This window comes from Camponotus vicinus, unplaced genomic scaffold (assembly GCF_025532165.1).
Source record: "Camponotus vicinus isolate PSW18456_S1 unplaced genomic scaffold, iyCamVici1.0 SCAF_6, whole genome shotgun sequence".
NCBI classification, from domain to species: Eukaryota; Metazoa; Arthropoda; class Insecta; order Hymenoptera; family Formicidae; genus Camponotus; species Camponotus vicinus.
Window position 1 is genome coordinate 4,605,918 of NW_028141978.1, and position 22,619 is coordinate 4,628,536.

Consider the following 22,619-nt stretch of genomic DNA (forward strand, 5'->3'; position numbering starts at 1 on the left):
TGTTTCGATAACACGTTTGCATGCGAGATTAAGCACTTGCTATTGTACGAGCGCATAAACTAAAAACACGCGTCCACGTTTTCCGCACGAGTCATCGTGTTTGAAAAGTATGGAAACACATCGCCGTGTGCATATGACAGGATGTGCTTGGGAAAAGAGCATGCGGATGAAATTGTACACTGTTTTTGTGCGCGCATGCATCATTTAGAGAGTATACCTTGGTATTATTCGCGTACAACTGCGGATAATATTTATCAAGTAACTCGATAGAAATTTCGCACGCTTTACAATCGAAGCGATATCAGTGGTGGTCCAAATCCGCGAGAAATCGAAAGACAGTTCTCGTAAAAATAGAAGAGAGAAAAGTATTACTTCGCCATCGTCGAAACAGGGCGCCTTCCTTTCGTCGCAAACTTTTGTTTCTCGATAAATATTTAACATCGCCGTAAAGTCCCCGTGATTGACATTACTAAACTATACGCGATAAATTATACGTGACGCTCCCTAGGACGTTACATAAATCGTTGCGGTAGACGACGTATATCCCCCGCGGATCTTCACGAAAATATAGAGCATTCTCCATCGTAACGGTCGTTGCTCCGAGAAGAGAGTTGCCGAATTAAACTCGAAATTACACTAAACAACGATTGCAACTGGCAGAAATAAAACGTTCGCGTCACGCTCGGCTGAATAGAATATCGTCAATCCAATATCACAATGCCCGCGTTAATCATTCAACCGATACGTACCTACAGATATTCCTCCGGAACACGAAACTCGATCTACAAATTAGATCGAGGAGACATATATGTGTACGCTAGTCATTGCATAAACGCAGTAACGTAGTGTGATAAGTGAGCAAAGGAAAATAATACTTATTTTTTTAAACAACCTTATAATTAATGTTAATAATTGCATGATTGAGTATTTTGATTAAATTATTTCAATTAATTTTACTTATATAATTTTAGTTACTTGTTTAGTGTATAAATACGCGTGTCTTTTCAAATTTTTTTAACATCTTTAACAAAATATAAAAAATCCTTCCAAATTCTAATCCGCGCAATAATCTTGTAATGCAATTTTATCACACATATCATATTTTTAAAAAATTCTTTAATATAAAGTTACATATTAAATTCTATTTATTGTAATGTAAAAATGTGATTACATAATTATTTAATTAAAATAATCAATCACGCAATTTATTAAAAAATTTCTCTAACACAAAATAAGAATTATTTTCCTCCAAATCATTCGCTTGTCGCACTCATGTGCAACGATCAGATCGTGATGCGGGAGCGCGGATGACATCCCGCACGCGGATTAATTCGGCGTTTTTACACCAGCATCGAGAATCGTCGTAAAAGCAAGTTGCAGGTGCAAAGAGGAGAAACGGAGGAGAGTGAACCGACGGCGGTGGCGCCGATGGTTGAACGTGTGCCGGTGCATCGAGAGGGATCAATGAACAAGTTCAATAACCTTAAATCCACTTGTGACGGTGGACTACCCCCATCGGGTACGACTGACTGCATCGCTCTTCAATAACCAAAATAGATATTCATTTTCCAAGAGTGCCATTTTCCCAGTCCAGACACAAATCCAATACCGCTGATTTAAGTGCCTCCTCTCACCCTCTCCCCGCTAAGGTCAAAGACCCTATCGGCGCTACCTCGCGCGCATCTCAGTCCGAAACTCACGCATTACGAACGAGCTAATTACGAGATTTGCGAGAGTCCCATTTATTTGCTTCTTCCGTCTTCAGACATTCGTTAACGCGACAATCCGCCATCGCGACGAATCGTCGTCAATTATAATCTATGAGCGTGTTAATATGATCTTTCTACATAAATCCTTCTTATTTTTAAATCGAAACACACAAGGATACCTGAATTAATTGTGAAGTAGCATTTCTTGGATTCAGGCATTCAAATACGAAAGCTGGCATCGCGAAAATAAAAAAATAAAGCAGGTTGCAAAAGTTGACATCAAATATATTTTTGTGTGGTATACTGTATGCTTTTATTAAGCGCCGCGTACCCTGTAAATATTTCGAGCGTTTTATCGGATGGATGGCATCTTTGCTCTTCAGCGAAAATGTGTGTCTTGAAGACGCATGCCGAAACTTCACGCGACATCTAATGTCACTCTTTCTCGAGCACATGCATACTTTATCTTCTCTAACAGTTTTGCCGTCGCCAAAGCTCACGTAAATCAGTATTAAAAGATATTCGCGCGACGAGTCACATAATAATAAACGACATTACGCGATGCGGTTCGTAAAACGAGGAAATGTAAATTTCACCTTTTTGTTTGCAATTATGGCAAATTAACCGCATAAAGTAGAACAGCGACATTTGCTTATTCCCGCGACAACCGCGACGTAATTGTATTTACACCATGCAGTTTTGCTGCGTTGTCTTTTTGTTTACCAAACGAATTATTACGTTGTATCGCTAACGAGCTCGTTCGTTTTATAGATCGCAATATTTTTTTGCGAGAAAGGATTAGAGGATAGTCTAAGAAATTCATACAAGCAAGCTTTTTATCTCTTTTTCTACCCTTCTACATAAAAATTATCAGTGCTATTATAAATTATAATAATTTACAATTTTAAAGCAATTTTATTTAGAAAATAGGAATTTATAATTCGTAAATATTTTGTGTTAAAGATTAAAAAATTATGAAATAGATAATTTTTCACTCTCACACATATTCAATGAATATTCGCGGCTGATATAATCATGTAACGCATATAATGAATACTTATTGTTAGTCTATAATTATATAATTTCTTTCTAAAATTATTTTTCAAGTGGAAGAAAACCACTCACCTTATATACAAATTCGAAGTATGAAGCAGTCCGATTTATAGCACCAAATCGATCACAGAATGCACACGAGAATCCCAGGAGCGACTTATATCTGTGTAAATGTACCCGGTTCCACACGCGAATGCAGAGAAAATTAGTTAAAATATAAAACCGGTAAGATTTTCCTACGATTTCTCTTTTTCGCCACGATCGCTCACCGTTAAAAGCGATGCGGATATCAATCAGAATTTCGGCACGATCACGGCGAGCATCGCTCGCAAACTGAATATGTTCTCGCGGGGGTGGAAGCATCGAGTAGAAGTGAACCACGGGTGCTGGAGAGGGTAAATGGGGCAAGAGGGGTTGAGAGAATGCGCGCGTAGAAGAGAAACGACGGACGATGAGTGCAAAAGGGGAGCTGGACGGAAGCTGCGAGGGGGATAGGCGACGTTATTGGCGCGTGCACGGATCGCCGAGTTACTTGAACGAATGGTTAAACTTTACGGATCGTCAATAAAAATTTGATGTTTTTTTACAAATTCTTGGAGTCAAGCTTCTTCGCAACTTATCGCTCACATTGTTCATAATAAAATTTCTTGATTAATTTGAAGCCGATTGTTATGTTCTTGACGAGAAAATAACAGGAAATAAAGTTATGTCAAATGATAAAAGATTTAGAAATTTTTTCACGATATTTCAAAAGACAAAACTTATATCTAATTATCACTTAAAAAGAATTTATTTTATTATAAATATTAATTAATGAAACTAAATATATTAAAAAATAGTGTTTAGTGAAATTTTTAAAAAATGTATAGCTCCAAATTGGCTAAAGAAAAGAAATGATTCTGTAAAAGGTATTAATTTCTGAAGAAGGAACCATAATAAAACTAATAGCAAACTAATAGCAATCGGGATTATCCAATGCCTTACGCGCAATTCAGAAATTGGGTCACAGGGAAAAAAAGTTTAACTAAACGTCATATGCTGTAAATTGACATCGAAAAAAAAAATCTGGCAGTTTTAGGCCTGGTTCGCTAATTTTTGCTTTCGGCGAAGAACGTGATTCACTCCTCGGCCATTCAGCCGTCATCCTCCATTAACACGACGAATTTCGGAGGCTTTCAAAGTTCGCGTTACGATCATGAGCGCGACCTATATTAAGGTAACTCGATTCTACAGACACTAAAATCCGTTCTTGGATACTTTCTCCAACGTACATGCGATATTTCACTCTCTAGGATTTTCGCGACAATTTGCCATTACTGGCAGCTGTGAGAAATTGCTATGCAATTTAAAGTTATTCCTCTATTACACGTTGATCGTGACTCTTCGTGAAGAAAAGTATAGATGCGCTTCGTCTCGCGTAATAAAGTCGTCATATTCAGCGCATCGACGAGATAAATTAAACTCTCGTAATACGACGAGAAGAGATGGAAGAGTCATCATCTCGAGCGAAATGACCTCTCGACAATTATTCGCATTTGCCGTAATTGTTTCGCGACGAAACGCAGGATATCGCGGTCGGACTGGTCGGACCCAAAGTTACGTATATTCAACCGAGAATATTTCATAAGACGACACGTACCTGGAATTATTCAATATCCGCGGAATCCTTTGAAGTCACCCGCCGAACAGTCGGCTGCTTCTTTAAAGTTCCTCTTCTTCTCGTTCTCTTCTCTTTCAGCCTTCTTCGTTTATGTGTCTGTCATGTTCCGTTGCTTCCGCAGCTACGCTTCTCCTTCTATTTCGCGGAGTATCTATGACCTCGTCACCCCGACGAAAGGATGCTCCATGAAGGAGAACGCGAATATTTCATGAAAACGTCCCGATTATGGAATAAATTAAGAGTGAGTACATCGTCGGTAATAGCTTCTATTTGCATTTAGAGATGAGATTGCCCTCTCACTCACATAACGGAGGTTTCCCTCGAGGATCGAATCGAGGAGACAACTTAAAACACTTCCAAGTAACGTGATGCCATCCTGCAACAATCGATGAAATATAATTTTAGCAAAATTTTAATATAGATATTATAATATAACAAACGTGGATAAAATTAATCTTTTTATCATAACTTAAAAATTGCATTATTTTCACAATGTGTTTATTATAATACATAATAAATGACAAAATATTTGAAATAAAAATAATAGATTGAATATATCTCTTTATCTATATCATGAAATTAGTAAAAATATATCGAAATTCACGCGCATGTCATAAAATATTGCGCATTGTTTTAAATGTCAAATTATATCGAATGCATAATACAATGATATAGATATTCATTTTTGTGTAATAGAAATCACTAAAGTAATATCATAATTCAATATCTCAAGACCACAACCGTATCGCAAAAAGATCAAGCGGACGCTATTGTATCGTATGCAGCCTATTCCTGAGGATAAACCGACCGCATCCACTTCCACAGACACGCGAGCATCTAAGAATAATGTACAGATGCGAGGGAAGTAAGTGTGAATTAACGGTAAGATCAATTCTAGCAAACACAACGCTCCGAGTACAATTTTTATCTTAGATAATAACAACCATTATTGTGATGCTACGCGAAGAAAGTTGAACGGGATACGCATCTTTTACAATTAGATCAATCCAGATAACGGACGGGAGAGACGAAGACGAGGAAGACGATGACAATACTTGCTGCAATCGTGCGACCTTTTGCAGCCCGATGTTACGGGAAATCCTCGTGACTGACGTGATATCCGCGTGTTTGGATGTGCAACTAACATGGGCGGATCTCTTCTGGCTCGCGACCATAACCGGCATGACTTTGCTGGCCTGGGCCGTTCTGTATTTTCTGCTGGGCGACGTGGTGTTACCAGGTGGCAGCGTTTTCGGTCTCCTGCTTCTCGTCGTTTTCTCCTATACGCTTGGCTGGACCCTCACCTACATTCCTCGGTTGCATCTACCGCCCATCTTTGGCATGCTCCTAGCCGGTATAATATTACGTAACACCGACGTCTATAATATACATGACGAACTTGGACCGGGCACAACCTCCAAGATCAGGACCTTCTGTCTGACCTTCATTATGGTACGTGCCGGCCTACAGCTGACGACGACTGCGTTGAGAGAGCATCCTGTATTCGTGATGATCCTCGCGCTTGTACCATGCACCATCGAGATGCTGACGATCACCGTCTCATGTAGATATCTTCTCGAATTTCCGTGGAATTGGTCTTTCATGACAGGGTGAGCGAATTATATCTTATATCATCGCATTGATTAATTCTTTTATCATCGCATGTAGAATTTTTTATAATTATATTGAAAATAATCGCTAGTTCAAATTATTTCATTATTACATATTATTATATTTCTCATTATTATACAATATTCAACATATATATTTTCATCAAAAAACATTATTTATTTAATTGAAAATTTTACACAGTGTTAAAAATATTATATTTTTCGATTAGCTAGACTCTTATAACTTCTTAAGATGAAATAAGCTGGAGACTAACGATTATAAAATTCTTACTTTACGCAAAAATTACTTATGGCAAAAATATAAAGAAGATTTATGCAGTAATAAGTTGTCTTTCAAGGACAATCATGGCCTGCATGTCCTCTGCTGTAATGGTCAACTGCATGCTCACTCTAGCTGAACAAGGTTACGGAGAAGATAAAGGATTCACCAGCTTATTATGCACGGCAGCGTCTATCGACGTCGTCCACATTGTATCTCTGTTTTCCATCTGCTTCTCTTTCGTTTTTAGCAACGGTATAATAGAAATCACAAGGCAATCCTAAAGTGTCATAATGATACATAGATCAATTTGCATTTCTTTTTAATTCTTTGAAAGATTTTGCATGTGGAAAAAATTTTGTGACAAAACAAAAATGGAAAAATATGTATTTGATGCTAATTCATATGCAATTATTTTTATGCAATCGAGAATTACTCGTTTGTATCCTGTAAATTACGATTTAAATAATTCACAATTTCCATTATACATTAAAAGAATATTATATTAATGATTTGTGATGCTTAGCACCGCAAAAACTGGTAACAAACTGCATAAAAAAGTCTAAACGTACGAAGAAAGCTTTCTGTATAAAGCGAGCTATACATCTTCCTAGATGACAGGAGAACAGAATGGTGGTCCTATATCCCCGGCGGGATTCGAGATTTTCTTTTAGGACTTATAGTGGGAATTATCTTGGGCTTTGCCCTGGCCTTTTTCCCTCATCGCAATCACGTAGGTACTTTATTCATTTCCTCGCGTCCAAATGCCCGCGAAATTCGGGTCACGTATCGCGAAAGTACGTTCGTGTAATCTGAACTAACAAGAGCAGACTTATTAACGCCCCCCTTTTCATTATGTTTTATTAAAATATTGCTCTCACCGAGAGAATAAAATTCGAGAAATGAGAGTAGTTTACTAGTTTCGTGCAATTTTACAGTAAATAATATTATTATACGTACGTATAATTTATTACATGAGTACAATTTATATTAATTGTTATTATTTATATATTAATATTTATATTAATTGCTCCAATTTTCCTATTATGTATCAGAAACACGCAATGTGGTATCGCATCTGTGGTTTGGCTCTCGCATCTTTGATGTGCACCACAGCAGCATCGAGACTGGCGATTACAGGTGGAGGATACCTCGCTACCATTATATTATCGTTTATAGCAATTCACGGATGGCGACTCTTGACGGTTTCGTATGATGTAAGTAGTAAATATATAATCCAAAAATTTGAAATTTTCTCATCGTTAATTTGTCAAATATCTTTGTCGATAAAAAAATCTCAAGATTATTTATTCTTATAAAACCTAAAAAATGATTTCCTTCATTCCCTTTACATTGCAGACGTCGCCTTTCCATAACGCGTATTATTTCTTGTGGCATTTAGTACAACCGATTTTAGGGGGCGTGATCGGTGCCGATATCGATTTTAGAAACTGGACTATATCGAGATTCGAACTCTACCTCGGCTGTGTACTCATAGGTATATTCGTGAGTCATCATTTTGATCAAGAAGTAATTGAATTTTAAAAAAGCGAGTAGAGAGAAAATCGAGTATATAAATTTGTTTTCTTAACACATTACCTGTAATAAAATTTTTAGAATTAATTTTCTCTCGCGACGTCAATATCCTTTACCATATTACGTGTATATTTTAAATGCAGATACATGTGTCGATATAAATTTTAGTTTCCAAATTTAGGTGCGTAGTAGTACCGCCTTTCTAACGACGCTTAGAATGCCTTTTACGTGGAAAGAACGACTTTTTGTTGCTATATCTTGGCTACCGAAGGGAACTTTACAGGTAAGAAAAAAATCACCTGGTTTTTGTGATAAATTTACATCGTAATAATATTTTTAACATTGAAATCGAGGGGTAAACCGCTGATCAAAATTATGTACACTAATGCCTACTAATGCCCAATTCCTGGGCATTACTGCTAAATTTTTAAAATTTAATAATTTAAATTTTAATAAATTTAAAATTATTATTTGGAAAAAAGGACTTAATACTTTAATAACGTCCATAATACGCATTAATACTTCAATAAAACCTAATAATGCCCAAGTAATGCCCAGTAATGCCCAAGCAATGCCCAGTAATGCCTCAAATCTGTACACCGCAATGCCCTCAGCGGTTTACCCCTCGATTGAAATTATCAATTTAACTTAAATGCCAATGAAAATTAGGCAGCGCTAGCACCGATGGCATTCGAACGCGCTAGAAAGGAGGACGACCCAATGAAAATCGAATTAGCTCTCGATGTAGTAAGGATTTCCGTAATCGCCATAGTACTTCTGGCCCCGCTTGGCACAATCGGCATGATGACTAGCGGCCCCTTTTTCCTCAACAAGATCAGTATCGAGGAACAACAAAGGGAGCGTGAATTGAGCTATGCGCGCCTGATCGCTCTGCAACCTGTTAGAACGCGAAAACAAAGAAAGAACCTTGCCAACGATTCCATTAACACTCTTCCGATAGAATCGATACCGTAGGATTAAATGCGAATGTATTTATTTAAATATATCGATTTTCCACCTTTTGACAAGGCGCGCTCGCTCCTTCATTTCTTGCGAGAAAATTGTTGGGAGAAGAGATGTTATACTATAATAAAATTTAGTTATAATTTTATTAGTTACAGTTTATTAATTAGTTTATTAATTAGTTAAAATTTTGTTATGCTATAATAATATTTAATTAAATTATAGAATTTTTATTTGAAATAAAAAATGTAAGAGAGGAAGAGAGAGGGGAATCTCTTTGTGTTATAAAAATATATATCTTTCATATAATAATACATATATATAAGCCATGTTATGATATTACTTCGAACCTTGATTATTTTCTCTGTCTCTTTCTCTCTGTCCCTCATCGCATTATTATCGCATGGGAATTTATCAAGACGTTCGCTCAGATTCTCGAGTATCATCCTTGCTATATTTTCCAGGAATATACACACGGCGATATTATCGCGCTGCGGAAATGACTCTGAACGTCTTACGTACCAGGCTGCGCCCGATGAGCTTTAGGCAGGCGTCGCTGTTGACGTAAACAAATGCATCAGAGTGTGCGAGACGACAACGACAACGACAACGACGACGACGACGACGACATTGTATTATACACGGGAGTGCATTTGCTTCTGCATTTAAAGCGCGCGCGGGGTTGTTCGGCGTGTCTCCGCGGCGATCATTATATTGGCAAAGTGAAACTGGGGCAGAGCGTCGCTACACGGGCGACGTGATAGGAGCATTGTGCTTATTGTTCGTAAATAGAATCGAGCGAGGCGCGTGGCGCCGTGATAACGGAGACGCGGCGATGACGCGTTTCCGCGACGCGTGCTCTAGCGGCTGTTATAGCGGTCCTCCTGTCCCCCTCCCCCTTCCCCACCTCTCCGCCACCCCCCGGGATGCACCGCGATAGAGCAGAAACTGTGTATTTCGAACGACTTCGCGCGACTCGATAATGATGTTTCGCGGTTCGCGAAATGCAATTCTCGCGAAACCGTAGAATCGAATTGGAGGATGGAATTGAAGAAAATTCACTCCGCGAAATTGCAAATCTTTTATCGCGCGTGCGCGCGGATATTTTTAATGATGAATAGCCTTCTTTGAACTTTCTGTCATTTCTTCCGGAAACGCGATTTTTTTTCAAGTACAAAATTAGCAAAAACTGCCTGTTTTTATTAACGACTCCCATATTAATTTTTCGGAAAATATTGCGGTTGCAAAATTAAAATTTTTTTTATTTATGGCCTCTTTAATAGAGTACTCCCCAGGTAGCAAGATGGCGTCTAAAGACTATGACATTAAAACGTTTTTAAGATGTCATTTGATGTCATTTTGCTATCTGGGTCGTTGATGCGTAAAATGACGAAATCAGAAAATTATTGCGATATTGCCTACCCATAGTACATACAAGTATCAGAGAAAGTGCATAATCGATACAATTAATTATAAAACAAGGAAATATATACGTACTTGGCAACGACGATACCATCACTTGCAAGTCGCAATTCAGTGAGGAGATCCATTTCGAGATGTACGGATCCTCGACACCGGAATTACGATTTCGAGATGCAATATCGATCGTATTATACATTTTACGACGAAAGTCCGACACTTTACCAGACACTTACTTCTCGCACACAATTCTGTTTCACGTAAAACACGTAATAATCGCGAAAAATGCACGAACCGAGACGCGACGCGTTCTCGTCCCGACATTTTCAAGCGCGATATTGCAATTTCGAAATATCGAGTCGGCGAACCAATCACAACGTTGCTCCTACATTCAAACTTCGAGGTTGTGTTCGAAAATTGTCCGAGGTAGTATAGCCTTGATCGACCAATCGGAAGCCGAGGTTTCTTTGTTCTGATTGGTCGGTCAAACGCTGTTTTATCCAATAGGTGAATTTCCGAACGTAACCTTATGCATTTTTAGGCTAGATTTAGGCCAAACGTCTGTGGGTTTGACACACGTGGGGACGTTTATATTTTTCTGAAATACTCATTTTCTTCGCTCAAATATGGTTCGCAAAAAAAGGTAACACTTTATAAATGAATTAAATATTAAACCTGATTTAAGAAAGTTAGTGTACAAAAAATAAATTTTACAAATTATTAGATTTCAACTATAAAATATATAATTTTGCAAATTATTTTTAAAATTTATTAGGATAGCTAATTATTTAAGCAATAAGTAAAAGAGTAATTAAGATTATCTCTTAAATTTGAAAAATAAATTGTAACTACTTTAGAATCTTTATGCAAATGCTTTAGCTATTTTAATCGTTTCTAAAATATTAATTTTAAAGAATGTTATGAAAGAACTTGTTCTATATTTGTAAATTTATTTTCTCTCATCGTAGAACAAGAAAGCATCTCAATGATGAAGATGCCAATGATATGGAAGATGATATCGAAGATATAGACATGGATGCTGTAACAGATTCAGAAGAAGAATATACGGAAACTGAAAGAAAACTGCTAGAGAAAGTGCGAAAACAACATACCACTGAAAATTTTGATAGCGATGATGAAGTTTATGGATTACAAGATGAAAATGAGGGAGAGGATCAGCAAGATTCGATGGAGTCTGACATTGAAGAATTACAAGAGGATTATGATTTGCCGAATGACAGAGCTTGGGGCAGTAAGGCAAGAACTTTCTATTCATCGGACTTCAAATATACAGATTATGCTGTAGCACCTCAAAAGGATTTAGTTAATGCTGATATGGAAGAAGAGGAAGGCAAAAAGCTCCATTTAAGATCAATGGAACAGTATTTAGATCTCGATAGTGTGAATATCAACGAAGTTGTACAAACTATAAAAGATAGGAAAAGTGATCAAAAAGATAGTAAACAGGTGTCTGATACGGAATCTTTTATGTTTATGGTCAATAATTTTAAAGGTATGCATACAACATATGATATTTGTGATATATCTTGCTATTATTTTATTTATTATTAAGCATAATTGTTATTATTTATGACATAATTATTTGATTGATTATACAGAATTTTTCTCTCTTTGACATACATTTTGAGCAAAGCTTTTGAATGCAACATCTTTAGTGTTATAAGTAAAACATATATTTCTTTTTTATATGTTATTATATAATTAAAGAAATAAATTAAAACAATCTTGAGGATATATATGATATTTAATGTATGATTATTTTGCAGATTGTATGACAGAGGCAAAAGATATTTTGGCACCCTTCCTCAAACTAGTTGAAAATGGAACATGTCCTGATTGTGATGCTGTAGCTTTAGTTAGAACTAAATATCACATTTTATTAAATTATTGTGTCAATGTCTCTTTTTTCTTGATGCTGAAAGCTAAAGGTTTGCCAGTAAAAATGCATCCAGTTACAAAGCGTCTAATACAATATCATAAACTGCTTGACCAATTGCAATCGCAACAGGGAAATTTATTCAAGCAAGTAGAAGAGATAGTTAACGCGGTTAAGGAGGGTAAACCTCTTTATCACATATCAGATGGTTCTCAGATACAAACTCAAAAAGACATTCCAAAACAAAGCTTAAAGAAAACAACACATCAGAAAGAAACAATAATAGAACAAGATGAACAAGAACAATTATTATCGGATAGTATGGAAGAAACAGATTTAGATGAAGAAGAGCCATATGATGACAAAGTTATAGATGATAAAAAGGATAATACTACAAACATGGATCTTACAAAGGAAGAAGAAGAAAAGAGAGCAATAACTTACCAAATGGCGAAGAATAGAGGTCTTACACCATATCGTAAAAAGGAATTACGCAATCCTCGAGTGAAACACAAAAATAAATATCGTAAAGCACTAATTCGCAGAAAAGGCGCGGTATGTGTATATATATAAAATACGAGAATTAAAAATTTATTACTGACATAAAGAATTTAACAAATATTATAATAAATATTTTTTTTTACAGATAAAGGAAGTAAAAAAAGAGTTGACACGTTACACAGGAGAGATTTCAGGTATCAAAGCTGGTGTAAAAAAGAGCATTAAACTAAAATATTAATTTTTTAAAATTCTAATTTTATATATAATTTTATATATAATATCTCAATGGAAACACAATATTAACCATACTATCATTTGAGTATTAAAAAAAAAATCCTGTTTGAAAATTACCAATGATATCCCAATTAATAATATATTAAATATATGTAGCATGAAAATAAAAATTTTCGAATAGGAAAAAGAAAATGTTTGCTTGTAGTCATTCAATTTTAATATAAGATATTAAATATATAATTGTAACGACATAAGTACAGTAGACAAATGCTTTATTTTATCAGTAAGTTATATGTACATATAGAATGAGAATGGTGCTTTAGCAGCAACAAATTTTTTGAAAACTGAACTTCTTTTATTAGATTAAACAAATAACTTTCAAAGTTATATTACAAAATTTTATATATCTTCTTACTGCAAATTAGTTCATGAAGTTACAGAACAGTTGGTAGCATTTACAAAACTGGGAACGTAATAAAGTCAATGAATAACTTAAACTTCTACTTTGGCTAGTATATCCGTTTCGCGGAACAAATGGTACTCTCTGTTATCCTCAAGTTCGACTTTTGTACCGCCATATTCGGGAAGTAATACAACGTCTCCAATCTTAATGCTTAAAGGCACGTGTTCTCCTTTCTAATAAAAAAGAAAGAAAAGAATATAGTTATTAGCAAATACTGTTTACAGTATAGTAAACAGAAATATTTTAAATGAATGTAGGAAATAAGTAATGTGTAAATAAGATATTTCATATACATACATTATTCTTCGCTCCAGGCCCTATTGCAATAACCGTGCCTCGCAGGACTTTTGCCTGCGCTTTCTCTGGCAACACAATGCCACCTTTCGTTTTGGTTACAGCCTCTGCTCTTTGTACAAGAACTCTGTCAAAAAGAGGAATAAGCCTCTTCACAGCATTGGCAGCAGCCTGAAACATGTGTACAATTATGTATATATTTTTTTTCATTATAGTTATATTTATATTATAGTTATATAGTTATATTTTCACTATAGTTTTTAATCTCAACTATATTATAAAATATTCTTGGAGATAATAACTAAGCCATACTTTTCAGATGTTTGATTAATTATAAATTTTCGGCATTTAATGTAAAAATGAAGAATGTAGAAATTTGACAGAAAAAAGACGGAAATATGTATAATGATGCAAGCGCCTAACAAAATTTCGTAAAATACCTGCAATTCTTGCATATTTAGCTTTTTTCAGAGATTAAATTACTACGCAAAAATATAATCGTAGTCGAGGCATCAACTCGTCTATCTCGACATAAAATTCATAAACAAATGGCAATTCGCTTCAAAGCAATAGGCGCAGGCAAAAGGACAGTAAGTGATGTCGCGGAATGTCTCTTTACTTTAAGAATAATGAAGGATGCGACTCGAGTAAAAAGCATCGTGGACGCTAGAGAAGGGTTATAAGGAGAATAAGAGGAATGATGTTTCGCTGATTTGCGGAAAAAATACAAAAATTGTCGCTATCGTCTCTCATGCTTCATTTATAGGGATCTCTCACCATCGCGATTTCTCTGGCAATCACAAGAGTAATCGATCAAAGCCGGACGAACGCACACTTTCGGGCACGTTGTGTAACCTAAACTGCGACCGGCACACGGAGTAGAATGTAGTGTAGAATAGGATAATTCTCGAAGCTTCCCCTCCACGAAGATTCCTCCGAGTTCCACCATGCGCCACCCGGTATCTCGCGTATTCGATCGTCTCTTATCGCAGCTGTGAAACAAGTGATTACGTAATCCGTCGTAAAATTTCAAGATTTACTCCAATTTTTCAGATTTTCGACTTTAAACAAGGGATATATCTATTTATTTATTTATCCTCTCTCTTTAATTCTCTTTCGATGCCCGACTCGAACTTGACGCAAAAAATCGTCATTACCGGCGAGATTTATAATCTACAAATATCAATGCAAATAATGCAATAATTAATAAATTTTTTCAGAGAAAGCGAGCTGTCAACATCTTTGCATCGATAATCGCCCTGTCATAGTTTACGACAGAGAGAAGAGAGATAACGATAAAATAAAATAAAATCTTACGAGAAAGAGAGAGAAAAGTCTATTGAATTCAGATTTCAATGGCGTGAAAACGAATCTTGCTTGGTCACTTATTATTGCGACAAGCGAGTTTCGAGTCTTTGTTTTCGCGAATAATCGTGTTAAAAAATATATATATTTTCGAATATATGGTAAAGAGAACATGCGAGGATGATCGACAACAGCCGGGTGATTGCGTCACGCGGGATTTTCATGGACGATTCTAGAATCTACTCCACGCGGTGGTCTCGCTCGATATACCTAGCAAAATATCGCGAGTCTTGGAAATAAAACGGTCGTTAAATCTTTCAAAATATCGTCTTCGATCAAATTCTCCTCTCGCCATGAAATAATTTTTATTTAAGATTAATCCGTCGCGATTACGATTAATTTCAATCGAAACGGAGGATGAGGAGAGGGACCGAAGGGGGAGGAGAGAGGAGAGGGGGCCCTATTCACACGATGGCGCACAGGCTCTCGTTCCTCCTCATCATTCCACTCGTGCGCTATTCGCGAGACAACGTGCAGTCACGTCACGCCGATCTTCATCTCGCCCTCGACGCCGATTAAATTGCCCGATCGATCAGTGATCTCCGAGGAGTATCGCTTTAAGAATCAAAGGTAAAGCCGCGAAATGGATCCGCGCCTCTTTGAGGAAAATCGCGAGAAAATTGGCCGGAAGGAGCGAACGAAGCCGGCCGGGACCCGCGTGCGCGATCTTCGCGAACGATCGACGGGATTTTTTTTCGTTTCTTCCTCTGGAAATGGTCCTCGATGAGAAGATCGAACGGCTTTTAATCGCCAAGCTCCGATTTTCAGCAATAATTTTACTCCGCGAATGTTAACCTTCGATTAAGCCGCTCCACGCGGATATTTACATAACCACATTTCGCGAGAAGAATAATTATGGACGCGATAGATGAATTTTTCTTGTAATTTTTTTTTTATAAAATTGCGATTATTCGCGATAAATCGCGATTTTCTTTTTAACGGCTGTTTCTTTTTTCTCTCTCACTCAACGAAATATTTCTCTTGTCAAATTACGCTTTTGCGCAATCTGATAACGAAAGTTGTATCCACTTACAATTAATGTTTTAATTAATATTGAACCTAACAGATATAATATTTTTCTGTCAACTTTTTTGCTGTCTATATATTTATGACGCAAGATTTATTTATAACAATTTAATTTATCAATTTTTGTATCTATTCCATAAAATGTAGTGCTTTCAGATTTTATATTAATTAAATGTTATATCTTTTTTATTTATAAAATAATGTAGCTTGCAAGAAAAGCAAATTGATATAAATATTAAATATTTCGATATACTTTTAATAATTGCATCAGAAAGCACAAACTTATTTATAAATAATATTGAATTAATATTGAATTTATATTGCTAAAATAATGGCTTAAAATCAGAATCTCGATTGATGTTTATTATGTTCTTTTGTAGATGCACAGATTACCGACCATATTGAGAGGATCTGCCTTGCGTCAGTTGCAAGCACGCTCATATGCCAAAGATGTGCGTTTTGGAGCGGATGTTCGTGCCCTGATGTTGCAAGGTGTAGACATTTTGGCGGATGCTGTTGCTGTGACAATGGGTCCTAAGGGCCGTAATGTTATTCTGGAACAAAGCTGGGGAAGTCCAAAGATCACGAAGGATGGCGTGACTGTGGCAAAAGGCATTGAATTAAAGGACAAGTTTCAAAATATTGGAGCGAAATTAGTACAAGATGTAGCTAATAATACTAATGAGGAAGCTGGTGATGGTACTACAACTGCAACCATATTAGCTAGAGCTATAGCCAAAGAAGGATTTGAAAAGATCAGTAAAGGTGCAAATCCTATAGAAATCAGACGAGGTAAATATACTGCTTATTATCAATCAATTATATCTCTATATATCTTGCAGTATCTGAGGAAACTGTTGATTTTTGACTTTGCACTGTGAGATAAATTTAAGATTAATATATACATGATATATATTTTCGTTAATATATATATTTCAGTATATATTTTCATTCGAAATTATGTATTAAAAAATTTGCGTTTTTCAGGTGTAATGTTGGCGGTAGACAAAGTCAAAGATGAATTGAAAACTTTGAGCAAACCAGTCACGACACCCGAGGAAATCGCTCAAGTAGCAACGATATCTGCTAACGGTGACAAAGCTGTTGGCAACTTGATATCTGATGCCATGAAGAAAGTTGGGAAGGAAGGTGTAATCACTGTAAAGGATGGCAAAACGCTTACCGACGAGCTAGAAGTCATAGAAGGATTGAAATTCGATAGAGGCTACATTTCTCCTTACTTCATCAATTCCAGTAAAGGAGCCAAAGTCGAGTTCCAAGACGCGCTCATTCTCTTTAGTGAAAAGAAAATCTCCTCCGTTCAGAGCATTATCCCCGCCTTAGAATTGGCCAACTCGCAACGCAAACCTCTCGTCATAATTGCCGAAGATGTAGATGGCGAGGCTCTGTCGACGCTTGTTGTCAATCGTTTAAAAATTGGATTGCAAGTAGCTGCTGTTAAAGCTCCCGGTTTCGGTGACAATAGAAAAGCCACTCTTCAAGATATGGCAATATCCACTGGCGGCATTGTATTTGGCGATGATGCTAATCTTATCAAATTAGAGGACGTTCAGGTGCATATATGTTCAATTTATTAATAGCTCATAGTTTAATCAAATTGGCAGAAAATTTTATAGAAAATATTTTATCTTCCAGGCAAGCGACTTAGGTCAGGTGGGAGAAGTCATCATCACGAAAGATGATACTCTCATTTTGAAGGGCAAAGGAAAAAAGGCTGATATCGATAGGAGAGCCGATCAAATTAGGGATCAAATCGAGAACACTACGTCCGACTACGAGAAAGAGAAGCTGCAAGAACGGTTGGCGAGGTTAGCATCCGGAGTCGCCGTCTTGAGAGTTGGTGGAAGCAGCGAAGTAGAAGTTAACGAGAAGAAGGATCGTGTACACGATGCCCTCAATGCCACTCGCGCCGCTGTCGAGGAAGGAATTGTTCCCGGAGGTAAATTTCGACTTTCATCTTCACATTCTCTCTCTCTCTTTCTCTTTCTACACACACACACACAGACACTAAGAAATATGACATTGTTGCGACTGTTCTTTTGTTACAGGTGGCACCGCTCTGTTGAGATGCATACCAGCACTACGGCAGCTCAAGGCGGTAAACAGTGATCAAGAGACCGGGATTAAAATTGTAGCGAATGCTCTGCGTATGCCATGTCTACAGATCGCACAAAATGCCGGCGTCGACGCCAGTGTGGTGGTGGCTAAAGTGAGCGAGGGCAAGTTGGGTTACGACGCCCTGAAGGACGAATATGTTGACATGATCGAAAAGGGCATCATCGATCCCACAAAAGTCGTGCGCACAGCACTCACCGATGCAGCGGGCGTCGCGTCGCTGTTGACGACAGCGGAAGCAGTTATCACCGAGATACCTAAAGAGGAACCACAAATGCCGATGGGCGGTATGGGTGGTATGGGAGGAATGGGCGGCATGGGTGGCATGGGCATGTAAAAAGAGAAAGACAAAGACTGAGAAAGAGATAGCCCGTACTGCAATCCTGTTCGTTATGAGACACAATGACGCCGCGCAACGTTGTTAAAATAGTTCTGGACATTTAGCTCGGCTCGAACGGAACGAGGTTTCCGATCACAGTTTGTATTTTGAAACATTACAGGTGATAACATGGCGCATCTAATACGAATCTATCGTTCAAAGACACAATTTGTTTCATATTGCCTTTGTTTTACAGATCTGTAACATTGTTACAAATCGTATATTTCATGCAGGTCATTCATTTTTTTTTAATTTAATAAGTGAGTATACATGTAGTGCATATAAAAGTTTCAAATATACAAATGCATTTAATGTAAAAACGGTTACTACGTTATGAAACTTGTTAATATGTTTATATACAGATGATTTTGTGGCCAATTAACAATTTAACCAATTATACAGTAATTTTTAAATAAAATTTAATTATTTTGTCCATTGTTAAATCTCCTATATTCCAAATGATATAATTGTTTCATAAAGCTAGAAACAAAAACGAATAGCTTTTGTTCAATGTTTGAAATATTTCATATAGTTTTTCAGTTATAATATTCACTAAGATGTACAAGTATGAATGTATATGTTAATTGTGGAAGGTTAATTATTTAGATTCTCATAATTTTATAATTAGATATTAGATTTATTTTCTTTGCTTTAATAAAAGTATGTTTAAATTACAATTTTTCTTTTCATGTGTGCGTGTTATACAAACTATTGTTGCAGATAAGTAAATAATTAAGAGTTTATAAATGGAAATTTTTATTAGAATATAAACATTCTTATTATATCCTTGTTTTATATTGCTTTTTTTAGTAGTATTAGACCAAAAGACGAAATATGACTTATAAATATGTCAAAACAATCTTTTTTGATTACATGTATAAGAAATATGTTACAAACATCTTACATACGGGCCTATTCTGATGTGATCATCTTAAATATCTGTTGACATTTATATTTTCAGAATATTATGCTCATTAAATTACTATTATTTTCTGAGATCATAAACATCCAAAGAGATATTCAGGCTGATCATACGCGATCAAGAGGATAAATTTAACGAAAAAATATTTTCATTTTTATGCTTTTATAAATTTTTCATCTTACACAAACTCAAAATATTCGTATCTATCATTTTTTTTTATAAAATTATCATATAGTCAAGCACATCATAGAATTATATAGTCAAATAGAAAGACATTAAGTTCTTTTCATTGAAAAACAAAGTTTAAATTTGAACAAAATCTCAATACAATAAATAAATAGATTAATGTTTCCTACATGCATGTGTGAATTTTCAGCACATGCATATAAAAATATTCTTATACCTACATCTCTTATCCAATCATTACATTTCTACTAATGAAATATACAAAATCTAACTGCGAGAGGTAGAGAAAGAGAGTAAAAGAAGTAAAACAGAAAGTAAAAAAAAAAGGAAACGATTTTTTATTGTAATGTTATGTCTATGTATGTATGTGTGTGTATGTAAAAAAGAAATACTTCATATTCAAAATACAAAGAGAGAATTCCGTTTTAAAAAATGTTATATATATATATATATATATATATATATATATATATATATATATATATATATATATATATATATATATATATATATTAAGCCTATCGATGTATCCATAAGCATGTTCGCAATGTCTATGTCTAGTCTAAGCGCCGATTTTTTCTATTTCATCTGCATCTTCCGCATCTAGATAATGAATTTTTTTGCCAAAGTGGTTTTCTATGTCTTTGCATAATTGCATTGCATGTGGCGAGTCAATTAAATTGATAGCAATCCCCGATTTACCGAATCGACCTGTTCTGCCGATTCTGTGCAAATACGTTTCACAATCGGCTTGTCGTTTTTGGTCCATCGGCAGATCGAAGTTAACTACTATCGTCACCTGTTCTACATCGATACCTGTCAAGTATTATAAATTTTATTACCATCTTTATATAATTATCATATATATTTAAAACAACAATTAAAAAGATTAGGATAGTTAGGTAGGATGGATTACATGCATTGATATCTTCTTAAGGATGGATTACATATCATTCTTCTTCTTCTTCTTGCATTGTCATATTTACCTCTGGCTAAAACATTTGTAGTGATGAGAACTTTCTCAAGTCCTGCTCTAAATCTATCTAGCACAGAAATTCTTTGTTCAACTGTTAAGTCACCAGAAAGTATCGCCACTGCGTGTCCATCTCTTGTCATTTTTTCTGCTAACCAACTGGCTGTTTTTTTCGTCTGAAAAATAACATTGTATTTTATCACACCAATTATTTAGGACTTAACAAATTTTTAAAATATGATCAAAATTCTCACATGACAAAAAATAATAGCTTGTCCAATTGTTATTACACCATAAATATTAGTAATAGCTGTATATTTCTCATCTACATTTTTGCATTTAATGTAGTACTGTTTAATATTGTCTAAACTCTCCTGTTGTCTTAACAGCTTAATTATTATTGGATTACTGACTATGATCTCTGCAAAGTTCATCACTTCTGGTTCATATGTCGCAGAAAAGAACATCATTTGACATGTACGTGTAAGTAATCTGTGTATAAAGTAAATATAAGTAATATTTTATGTAAAATATGAATACATTATTTAGTTATACAATGCACAAAATTACTTATGTATGCGGATGCATTGATCTTGATGACCTTGTGTAGCAATCATTACATCTGCTTCATCCAATACAAAAACGGATATTTTGCTGAGATCAAAAAATTTAAATTTTTGTCCCCAATCCAATACTTTACCCGGGGTTCCTATAATTATGTGTTCGATGATCTTCGATCCACGACTTACTGAAACAGTTAAAGCAATGTCAATTGTAAAAATTCGATTTGCAACAAATAATTCAAATTGTATAAAATGATATATATTACTTTCTTCTCCTCTCACGGCGTATTTTATTTTTATTTCGGGACAAAAGCGTGACATTTTTGCTGCTACTTCGCCCGTTTGGATTGCCAATTCATAAGTTGGCGATAAACAAAGTACTTGTGGGTAATCTTTTGTAGTGTCCACCCGACTCAACATAGCTAGTACAAACGCAGCAGTTTTACCAGTTCCAGATTGAGATTGTGCAATCATATTCTGTGGTCTAAGAAAGTTTTTCCAAGGATTAAGAAAAGACTATGTTTTAAAGAATACAAGAATTATAGAAAGTAATTAGAGCTTATACTTACGGATCAGCAAGTAAGGTAGGTAAAGCAGTTTCTTGAATTCTGGAGGGAGCATTAAATCCCATACCATATACTCCTTTCAATAATGCAGGCTTGCTACATTAGAAAATTTATATCAATATATGCCATTATTTAAGTGTAGAAGAAAGAAGATTGTATAATTATTTACAGATGAAGAGCTTCAAATGATTTGACACTATATAACGGAGACTGTGGATCCTTTCTTTGAATCTCTGGGTCTTTCGTCGTTTCAACTAATCCTTTCCTTATAATTTTCTGAAGAAGTGATTTCTCTGCCGGCGAAATCTGATCCTCCGATGTATCATCCTCGCTCCTTGCATCTCCATCATTTATAGATACAATAGATATAGGTGCAGAAGCACTTGTTTGATCTAAGTTCAAGTTCGTCACCTATAATATAATTCATATATAATAAAATCAACGAACCATTTGCGATTAGTTGAAACTAACAGATATACAATTTCATGCAAAAATTAGGTTAACTACCCCAAAAGTTATCGCGCAAAAAAAAATAAAATGAATCGTGGATCGAATAATAAGTCACAATTCTACGAAAAACGATAATTTTTTGCATTCAATGTTACATTAAAAAGAATCAAGGCTTAAATGAATGTTTCCCGCGAAGAACCCCATCTTACCTTTGATGCCAATTTGTCTTGTTCATCAGCATATTGACCCCAGTCGACCTTAGTCGAAGCCATATCCGTCAGTTTTTATCTTTTCACGATTTATGTCCGTTGGACGCTTTGACACTTGCTAAAATAACTGGTCAATTACTTTATTAACTCGGCAAATAATAAATCAATCGGCAATGAATAACGACGTCGTGATGGTGATCGGTTGCGAGGAGTGACGAATTGATT

The 22,619-nt window shown here is 35.7% G+C and overlaps 6 protein-coding genes across 11 annotated transcripts in view; 3 read left to right on the plus strand and 3 right to left on the minus strand.

The window, feature by feature from the left end:
- LOC145973441 (uncharacterized) overlaps nt 1-10,497 on the minus strand; it is a 197,897-nt gene extending 187,400 nt beyond the window's left edge. The window contains exons 1-2 of the mRNA XM_083102819.1: nt 10,309-10,497; nt 4,402-4,798 (exon numbers count right to left, since the gene is read on the minus strand). The gene's annotated coding sequence lies outside the window, so the exon portion shown is untranslated. The remainder of the gene's footprint in view (nt 1-4,401; nt 4,799-10,308) is intronic.
- LOC145973442 (sodium/hydrogen exchanger 9B1) lies at nt 5,042-9,063 on the plus strand. 4 transcript variants are annotated; one of them, XM_083102821.1, is made up of 8 exons: nt 5,042-5,287; nt 5,424-6,032; nt 6,392-6,567; nt 6,927-7,045; nt 7,368-7,529; nt 7,672-7,842; nt 8,030-8,131; nt 8,518-9,062. In XM_083102821.1, the coding sequence occupies exons 1-8, from the start codon at nt 5,202-5,204 to the stop codon at nt 8,821-8,823; spliced, it is 1,731 nt and encodes a 576-aa protein (XP_082958947.1). In that variant the 5' UTR covers nt 5,042-5,201; the 3' UTR covers nt 8,824-9,062. The 4 variants fall into 4 exon arrangements, with proteins under 4 accessions (XP_082958947.1, XP_082958948.1, XP_082958949.1 ...); XM_083102822.1 differs by having other exon boundaries at nt 7,672-7,818; XM_083102823.1 differs by having other exon boundaries at nt 5,204-5,287; nt 5,356-6,032; nt 8,518-9,063.
- A 258-nt stretch (nt 10,498-10,755) lies between the features above and the next one.
- Nucleotides 10,756-13,050, plus strand: Sas10 (UTP3 small subunit processome component Sas10). The gene is made up of 4 exons (XM_083101435.1): nt 10,756-10,873; nt 11,199-11,743; nt 12,018-12,682; nt 12,774-13,050. The coding sequence occupies exons 1-4, from the start codon at nt 10,857-10,859 to the stop codon at nt 12,864-12,866; spliced, it is 1,320 nt and encodes a 439-aa protein (XP_082957561.1). The 5' UTR covers nt 10,756-10,856; the 3' UTR covers nt 12,867-13,050.
- Nucleotides 13,051-13,117: 67 nt separating this feature from the next.
- LOC145972666 (10 kDa heat shock protein, mitochondrial) lies at nt 13,118-14,600 on the minus strand. 2 transcript variants are annotated; one of them, XM_083101437.1, is made up of 3 exons: nt 14,397-14,600; nt 13,623-13,790; nt 13,118-13,498 (listed from the first exon to the last, which is right to left on the minus strand). In XM_083101437.1, the coding sequence occupies exons 1-3, from the start codon at nt 14,397-14,399 to the stop codon at nt 13,355-13,357; spliced, it is 315 nt and encodes a 104-aa protein (XP_082957563.1). In that variant the 5' UTR covers nt 14,400-14,600; the 3' UTR covers nt 13,118-13,354. The 2 variants fall into 2 exon arrangements, with proteins under 2 accessions (XP_082957563.1, XP_082957562.1); XM_083101436.1 differs by lacking the exon at nt 14,397-14,600 and having other exon boundaries at nt 13,623-13,799.
- Nucleotides 14,601-15,333: 733 nt separating this feature from the next.
- On the plus strand, nt 15,334-18,960 carry LOC145972663 (heat shock protein 60A). Its single transcript, XM_083101432.1, has 5 exons — nt 15,334-15,554; nt 16,391-16,802; nt 16,998-17,584; nt 17,667-17,970; nt 18,080-18,960. Exons 2-5 carry the CDS (start codon nt 16,391-16,393, stop codon nt 18,481-18,483), a joined length of 1,707 nt encoding a protein of 568 aa, XP_082957558.1. The 5' UTR covers nt 15,334-15,554; the 3' UTR covers nt 18,484-18,960.
- A 988-nt stretch (nt 18,961-19,948) lies between these two features.
- Nucleotides 19,949-22,618, minus strand: Dbp80 (putative ATP-dependent RNA helicase Dbp80). Of its 2 annotated transcripts, none has more exons than XM_083101433.1 (8): nt 22,395-22,617; nt 21,905-22,146; nt 21,739-21,831; nt 21,436-21,653; nt 21,177-21,354; nt 20,861-21,098; nt 20,620-20,782; nt 19,949-20,449 (listed from the first exon to the last, which is right to left on the minus strand). In XM_083101433.1, exons 1-8 carry the CDS (start codon nt 22,455-22,457, stop codon nt 20,196-20,198), a joined length of 1,449 nt encoding a protein of 482 aa, XP_082957559.1. In that variant the 5' UTR covers nt 22,458-22,617; the 3' UTR covers nt 19,949-20,195. The 2 variants fall into 2 exon arrangements, with proteins under 2 accessions (XP_082957559.1, XP_082957560.1); XM_083101434.1 differs by having other exon boundaries at nt 20,279-20,449; nt 20,550-20,782; nt 22,395-22,618.
- Nucleotide 22,619: the final 1 nt, after the last annotated feature.